The sequence below is a fragment of the Pangasianodon hypophthalmus genome, chromosome 19 (assembly GCF_027358585.1).
Source record: "Pangasianodon hypophthalmus isolate fPanHyp1 chromosome 19, fPanHyp1.pri, whole genome shotgun sequence".
Taxonomy (NCBI): domain Eukaryota; kingdom Metazoa; phylum Chordata; class Actinopteri; order Siluriformes; family Pangasiidae; genus Pangasianodon; species Pangasianodon hypophthalmus.
Window position 1 is genome coordinate 10,426,307 of NC_069728.1, and position 8,738 is coordinate 10,435,044.

General features: G+C 37.7%; 1 protein-coding gene across 1 annotated transcript; it reads right to left on the reverse strand.

The window, feature by feature from the left end:
• Nucleotides 1-5,732: 5,732 nt before the first annotated feature.
• Nucleotides 5,733-8,738, reverse strand: foxf2b (forkhead box F2b). The gene is made up of 2 exons (XM_026944597.3): nucleotides 7,428-8,738; nucleotides 5,733-6,430 (listed from the first exon to the last, which is right to left on the reverse strand). The coding sequence occupies exons 1-2, from the start codon at nucleotides 8,350-8,352 to the stop codon at nucleotides 6,222-6,224; spliced, it is 1,134 nt and encodes a 377-aa protein (XP_026800398.3). The 5' UTR covers nucleotides 8,353-8,738; the 3' UTR covers nucleotides 5,733-6,221.

Here is an 8,738-nt window from a genome sequence, read left to right on the forward strand (position 1 = left end):
GTGTTGGGCTGGGTGATATAGGTAAAATAAAATAATAAAAAGGTTACAATATAAGATTGATTAAAAACTTGAATAAGTTGATGATGTTTACACAGATTCCCAGACTGCTGTGAAAATTCATGCACAATCTCATCCCAGTTTTACTGATCAGAGAAAAAAGAGTGTGAGGTTTTAAGCACTGTGTGGGAACAAACAGGGTGTGTTTTTGTCTCTATAGCTAATTTCACACAGAGGATAATCTCATCTGGACTTGCACTTGTTTCCCAAAATACTGTTGTAGTGATTATAATCGGCTGTAGTCGATGCTTATATTAAGACTCGTGTTGACAGTACATCATACCGAGCATCCTGTATATTTTCAGCATATTTGTATATATTTGACTACATGGTTGTTGCACTGTAATGACCAGCCTCTGCCCGGTGTGTGCCCGGTGTGTGCCCGGTGTGTGCCAGGAGATTATGGATCCCTCTGAACTCTGATTCCTCTCCAAGGTTTAGGTTCAGATGCATTGCCATGACTCTTCTGCTTGTCATGTTGTCTGACTGTAGCCTAACTGCAGCATAGCCTAACTGTAGCATAACATTATCTCGAAGGACTCTACAATGATCTCCACAGACACAGTTGAACTACTGGCCAAATTATTAGTCTCGTGCCTTTATATGAGCACGAGCAAGGGAAAGATTTTAAAATGCACATAATTATCATAATTATTTATTGATTGCAGTGCAGTTAAGGGTTAATCTAGTTATTAAAGGCCCAGAGTGGGTGATGGAGCATTTGTCCAGCAACATCACCTGAAAAGGGCTAATTATTTCGAAGAGATTTCGACTCAGTCAACGACTTTTATTTATTCTAGTAATGAACAGCCTAATGATATCTAATACTACTCTCTAATACTCTAATACTACTCTAATACTAATCTCTGCTATTACCGTATTATCTGTAGCACTAAGCCTATATTTATTCATTTGTAAATGTATGTTTAAAGAGGGTTGATGTAAAGAGAGAGAGAAGAAAGAAAGAGAGAGAGAGAGAGAGAAAGAAAACAGTATAAAGCTGCTGAAATATTGCTTCTTGCTTCTTGAGCTCCTTCAGTATAACCTCTATCCTCATTGTGAAGAAGAGCCACTCTTCAAACGCAGTGTCTGCGCCCAAGCTTTGTTTACTTTATATTTTATAACCTACTTTTTTAAAAAAGCATTTGCTTTTATTGAGCAAGAAATTGATTAGTCTCGGGTGCTGCGTGTGGAGGGATGTGTGCAAGGCCGCTCTGTCATTGGCTGCCCCCTCGTGGCATATATAATGATTAATATAGCAATATAGAAAAATAAGATGATGTATGTAAAAATGTAACAAATAATAATAATAAAAAGTAAAAAGCTGTTATACATATGCCATTTTTTTTATAAATCCAAACGCATTATTATTCGACTAGTTATCCTATTATTCGACTTCTGCTGTATGAAACCTGGCCATAGCACGCGCTAAAAATCAGTTCATCTAAATGACAGTGATGCCGAATCTCTGGATAGCTGGATACCTGGCTCAAAGCTGTCTCAATTCCTTTTTCCAAGCATTGTAGAATGCAGTTAATATTCTTTTTTAAATATAAATTAACGATTATATTAGAATCGTCTCCTAATAAGAGCGTGTGTGTGTGTGTGTGTGTGGTCAGCAGAGCCAGTGTTATAGCCTATCTACTGAAGTTTTTAATAAAGAGAGAGTTTAGTCAGATAAATATGACATGTTGTAATGTAGTGGTAAGATTTTGAATGAGGTGATATTTTTGTCAGGGACAGGAATGACATTATGAAGGTGAGTATTCGTTTGTAAGAGGAAAGGATTCTGGGGTTTCCTGGAACAGTGCTGTAAACACAAGCTTCTCGTGTTTGTCTGCATTATTCTCTATTTCATTTTCATCTTTTCGATTTCAGTTTAATCTTCTAGCTACTTTGCATGAAGCAGATTTCTGGCTTTGGCTGGCCTATATATTTGCTCTTAATTATATTTATTTTTTAATTTGCCTATACTGTACCTGTAATGAATAATCTTTATAACACATAGCATGCTATTTTTCGATCTTAAAATTCTTTTTGCAGTTATTAATTATTTTCATAAATACGAAAATGCTAATTCTGTATTAGTAAAGGTATTATTCCCAATGTTCTTTAACTGCAGACAAAACTACTCCTATTCATCTTTTTGTGTATCATTTCAGTTAGTTTTGACCCTTAAATTCATACTCTGGGTAATTTTCCTCTACTTCGTACATTTTTTTTCCAGATATAGATCCCTGCCTGTGTAGTATTCAACCTTTTTGCTATGAACAATTTACCAATAACGCAATAAATAAATTAATAATAATAAACTACTACTACTACTAATAACAATAATCATATGTATTATTATTATTATTATTATTATTATTATTATTATTATTATTATTATATGAATAAGTGATTCATTTATTATATTTTTTATTTTTTATATATTATATTATAATAATATAATAACATTATTATATTATTACTTGAATAAGTGATTGACAAAATAAAAAGCAGTAATTTGCTATGAGCAGAATTCTGTAATATGTACCTTGCTATGTGTTTGATATAATCTGCCTGACCAGCTATCTGTCTGTAAGTAGGTATGAGCCATGTTCTGTAATTTGTAACATAATCTGTATTACCTCAGTAACAAAATCTCAAAATATATACCAAATTCCTAAGTGTTCTTCGTGGTTAAGGTGCTGTTAGACTCAAAACCCTCTCTCATATCAGCATTTTTACCTTAAAATGATTTGTTTCCCATGTGCCAAATCATTTTTCTTAGAGGTACATCCACATACTGTTAATATGTCTTAAGGTCAGGGTTGATATTGGGGTTTTATTGAGTAGGTTTCAGGGGTTCTTCAGCGGGTTCTTCATATAGTTAAGGGTTATGCAGTTTCTCAAAAGCATTCTAGTTTGAATCTCTTAAAAATAGGGAAACTGTTCTCCCAGAAGAACCCATAAGAGTTCTACATTTGACCTTTTTTCTGAGTGTATATTCTTCAAGTTATGAAAATTGCATTAGATAAAAGTACTGGTTTTCTAATGACCCAAGGTATGTACGAACACCTTTACATTTAAGAGTTAAGAGTTTTGTCTTAATTTATAATTAAATTTTTCATTTTTTAGCTGATTATGACCATGTATAGTTTTGTTTTCAGCTCTCGATATCATCAGCTAGACAAGTACTTCTAAATCCAGAAGGATCCCTCAGCCAGCTCCTATATTTAGTATGTTTTAGCTCCAAACATGCAAGAGCCAGATAATTTTAGACAGAGGTTTTCAACTCCAGTTCTAGGGAGAATTTCAAAACATCCAGGTATTTGTTCTCCATGGCTGCAGTTAAGAAACACTGGTCTGTGTTCAGGTGTGTGAGGAGCAGAATAGAAGGCTGGTCTGTGTTGAAGGAGAAACTCAAACTGTGATCTGCTGCACCACATTTTGGCATGAGCTTCCTCCTTTAGCAGCCTCGGATTTTTCAAGCCTGTTTGTTCTGAAAGATTTAACAGTAGGGGAAGCTGGGGATGACTGTAACGCAGGTCAGCTGTAGCACCTTTAGGATCTCTGAAACAGAAGTATCTACAGTCATTCGCTCTGTACATGCGTAGATACAGAAAACAGCTAGGGGTTCAGTGTTGGTTTTGCTAATAGGACATACTATATGTTACATCTGAGATTCTGACTGAAAAACCAGTAAACAGTTACTGGTTAAATTGTTAAATCTCAGCTGGAAATGATTGATTTAAACTGTGTTTTAGATTAGGAGAAATTGTGAACTACACACTAGGCCACCTTTGTTAAAACTGAACAATAATGAGTAGTTGCAAATGTGAGCACTTACTTTAAATTCTCATAAATTATTATTCACTTGAAATTGATCGGTTTGCTTATTTGAAACGATTTGATTTATTGGACAGCACTTTGGCTGACATGTCTTGTCTTCGAATGTGCTATAAATAAAGATTACTCGACTGATGTGACTTAGCAGCTGGTTTTTATTACAACTGACTGACACAAGGAGGCAGTGTGAGATTGCTGAAGGTCCAGGCTGCATCCCAAATCCCACCAACTCCCCATGTGCACGAGGGTGTGCATGAAGTAATATGCTGTCTGAAATAACATATATGCTACTCAATTGTTTTATTTGATTTGATTTGATTAAATTTCAGACATTTATGGTTAATTCTTTGTGTGCGATTTATCACCATAGACTCTTACAGATAGAATCTTCAATAGTTCTTCAAGAGTTTTTTGTATAGTTAAGGGTTCTTAAGTTTCCAAAAGGGTTTGCAGCTCTTTTCTGGCAGAGAAGCACTGCTGTAGGGTTCAGAGCATAGAACCTTTAAGAAGGACACCTTTTTTTTTTCAAAGAGTTTATAGGCCAAAATAAAGCTGTTTCTGCAGATGACTGACTAAAACCTAACTGGCAATAATGGCTTAATAACTTTTACAGGAAACGGAGTATTCGTGCTTCTTCTGCCATTACTGTATTTACTGTGTTGTTTTTTTTTTTGTGTGTTTGTGTTGCATTGGTTTGGCTTTAACCACCAAAAATGAACAAATTCTAACTTAATAACAAGCAGTCTGACTTACAGTCTGACTTAATTCTGAGGGAACTGCATCCACACGTTTTTTTTTTTTTTGACTGACTGACTGACTGACTGATTGTGTAGGAGGTCTATACTGATTGTGCAAACATGCCATTTTGAACACTGCCATGGTGTGCCTCTGGGGCGTGCATGGTGAGCATTATATGCTCAGTAGGAATTTGGACCTCAGCCCATGCCTGCATGCCCCCTTGCTGAAGCTACAAGCTGATCATGTTTTTCACCTAAAGTTTAACAGTAGCCTACTCAGAACATTTAGAGAACTGGTTAAAGATGTTTCTGTTTAGAACATGAATTAACTCCATGCTGTAATGCGCACACTAACACTCTTTTGCTTCTAACTAATTAATCTTTATTTATTCCGAGTAGGTACAGTAAGTAGGCGAGTAGGCCTGATGTGGCAATGTATACTTATTTGATCCATTTTGAAAAGAAGTGTGATGGAGCAGTGGTAAACCTCGCCTCTAGGTGGCGGCGCAACATCACAGTTTGTTACTGCTTGTTCAAAGTCAGTGTTCAAACCTCAAATATGAAATCTTACGAACATAATTCTAGGATTTATCCTCTGTATCCCTCTAGTTGTTCGAGTAGGCATGTGTTCTGGAAAATGGCCGATGAAAATTTCTAAAACAAGATATAGCTAAAGATCACAAACAAGTTTTTACTAAAGGCCAAGGATTTCATTTTGTCCGTTTCGTGTTACATCGCCAAAGATAAGGTGATAAAGCTAAACATGGCAGGTCTCCTTTAGTATTGTACACAGACTCTGATTTCTACAGTTATTGCTGCTCTTCATTAACGGTTTATTTGATTGCTTTGTACAGAAACTCCCAGGTGAGAAATCACTGACTAATCAGGTGAGAACTTCAAAACTACACGTACTAATGAGTACATCAAACTCAAAAAGTATAATAACAGTACAGTTTTACATAATTGAGAATCTGTGGTTAAATGTCATATTTTGTTATAAATATGTTTATATTAATAATAATAATAATAATAATTATTATTATTATTATTATTATTATTATTATTATTATTATTATTATTATTGTTGTTGTTGTTGTTGTTGTTATTAACAATAATACAACGTAAGAAATAAGAATGTTATGGTTTCTTTATACGCTGCATTTTATTATGGAGTATACATTTAGACTGTAAAGTGGTAAAGTGGTCATAGCCCCGCCCCCCACACAAACGTGACATTAGTGACGACAGCTGTGACAGTTTTCTGCAAGCACTATGCGTGTTCTCAAATAATAAATCGTTGCTTAGGAGATCTCAACTCAGTTCCTGCTCTGCACAGGTAGATGTTTCCCCTGCCCTAAACACTTGTGCCAACTCATGAATGAACAGAACAGAATATTAATAACATAATACAGGTTTCCTCAAAGCAGCCTTATAGACATCACTGCCTCAACCCCACTGCACAAGTCAAAGAAGAATAAAAAACACTGAAGGTTTGCTAATCAGCTGATCGCTTGGCTTGGGTGTGTGGGATGAGAGGATCTTCAGGTTCAGACTGTAGACTAGGAATTTTAATACCGGGTTTGAATAACTCCTTCACATTACACACGGCTTGATGTCCTGCTGAACACTCGGCTGAACATGCTGCTGCTGCTGATGAGGATGAGGATGATGAGGATGATGATGGTGATGAGAATAATATCCACTAGCAGGCGGATGGAGAGCTGAGATTCCACTGAAGTTTAACACAAAGTCTTTGCGTTCATCCAGTGGAGAGGAATGGGCCTGATAGCAAGATACACCCACTGCAAACAAACAAACAAACAAACAAACAAACAAATGCAAAAGTGGGCAACTAGACATATTTGCGCTATTAATTATTATTAGATTTTCATTATTTTGCGGTGTGTTTTGTTCAGGTGACCTTACAACCAATATACATACTTTACTACATGGAAAACCACACATAGGTTACACGATTTTAACATTTGATTATACTTGTATAAGCAGAAATGAATCGAAACAGCGGGGTTATTAATGGAAATGCACTTTGTCAAGTTGTTACTTTAATTTCTTTTTAAAATAGTTATTACTGGGCCTACTGAGGTAGTAAGAGTTAACAGAGTAGATATGAGCTAAATATTTCAATCTGTGCTGTGGAAAGGATTTGCACAGAAAATGAAAAATAATTTTGACAGCGCAATAATGAAGAGTAATTACACAACCAAACCTGTATAAATCCAGAAATGAACAATATGAAGCACTGGGTATTTCACTGCGTAAAAGATCTGCTTATACTGAACACAGAATTAGATATAAATCGTGACATTACAAGGTTCTCTCTGGGTTATGAATGCATGCGAGAAAAAAAATTATAATAGTTCTACTAATACAAATTTTTCTCTGTTTGTAGACTGCAAAAACAAAATTAAAACCCCTAATGCATGTAAACAAAATTAAAACCCCTGATGCATTTCCCCGCTGTAAAGCCACTAATAACATCCGAAAATAGAAAGCGCAGAGCTGTAAGACTGGTCTTTTAAAACTGATTTATTCACATATACTTAAAGATGGTCATGTTCTTAAATGCATAACAAACAGTTTTATTTAATATACAGCTGAATGTTGCATACCCAGCCCAAATGCTTTTTTTTTTAAATAATAATAATAATAATAATAATAAATTATTTTAAAATCAAAATAATATTAATTGTGCATTGCCTAAAGTTTCATATAATTTAGGATCAGGTCAAATGAGTGTTTTTATGTAAATAAAATGAAAAAGGTTGTTGGATCATATACCTGTCATGTCTGCACTGTGTCTGCTGCTCGGCTGCAGGTAGGCTTGCTCCATCGAGTAGGATGAAGATAATGATGATGTACTTTGCTGTTGTGCAGAGGACCCTGGACTTCCAGAGCTAATAGGAGTGCGCTTTAGGTAAGCAGAGGAAGGCCAGTGGTGAGCTGTCCCAGAATACTGTGAATGGCCCTCAATCGAGCTGCCTGTAGGGCAAGAGGAGACTGGACTGCTGCTGTTTGCTCCATAGTTTCCATTTGTCGGTAGTGGACAGTTCGCCATGTGTCCATAATGGCCAATTTTCAGGGGGTCATACCCGCCACCAGACACGGATCCTGACATCACGTCTAGGTTGTAGCCATTAGCGTGACACGTTGGAGACTGCAGGTCAAAGTTTTGGGGTAAAATGGCGGAAGTGAACCCGAGGCCATTCATCATGCGGTACATGGGCTTCAGGACTTCACATTTTCTCCGAAATCCCCGCGGTCTCCGCCGGAAGGAGCCTTCCTCGAACATGAACTCACTCGCAGGATCGATGGTCCAGTAGTGGCCTTTTCCAGGGCGCCCCAGGCCTTTGGGCAACTTAATGAAGCACTCATTTAGAGACAAATTGTGTCGAACGGAGTTTTTCCAGCCCTGGTAAGAGCCTCGGAAGAAAGGGAAGCGCGTCTGCAGGAACTGGTAGATCTCGCTCAGGGTGAGCCGCTTTGTCGGTGCGCTCTGGATCGCCATCACAATCAGCGCAATGTAGGAGAAGGGCGGCTTTTCGGGGCGCCGCAATCCCGAGCTGCTCCTTTTGCCTTTGCTGGGCGCACTGTCCTGGCTTCCAGAGCCAGTCGGAGTGTCCATTAATCCGGGATGCGTCCCATCCGACGCCGAGCCCGTCCTCATGCTGGGGCTGCTGGACTCCACAGAGCTCTCAGCGCTCATCCTCTTCAGCACAGCTGCCCAGCGCCGCACACCCAAACAGACCTCAGCGATGACTAGCACATCTAGTGATTCTAACTGACCTCATTTAAATCTTTAGATGAAGAAGAGCAGTCTTTAAAACCGGCGTTACATGTCTTCATTTTCGTTTTCTAAACCTGAACAGTCAGAAGGAGAGACGTGTAGAAAGAGTTCAGGAGTGCATCATCGTATCGTTATCGTATGATTCGTATACCGTGATCATGTAGATGGATTTTAGTTGTGCTGTGCTGCTGTTCAGTGTTGAACAGGATATCCATAATCCTCTTCTGAGAAAGAACTCGACAGTGTTCAAGGCCCCTCAACTAAACAGACCTCAGGAGCTGACCGCTCAGTAACGCTCGCGCTCC

Excerpts from the sequence above, each read along its gene's own strand:
- foxf2b (XM_026944597.3), bottom strand. The coding sequence starts at position 8,352 with ATGAGCGCTGAGAGCTCTGTGGAGTCCAGCAGCCCCAGCATGAGGACG. Across the intron at positions 6,431-7,427 it reads ACACAGTGCAGACATGACAG|TGGGTGTATCTTGCTATCAG; the intron begins GTATATGATCCA and ends GTTTGTTTGCAG.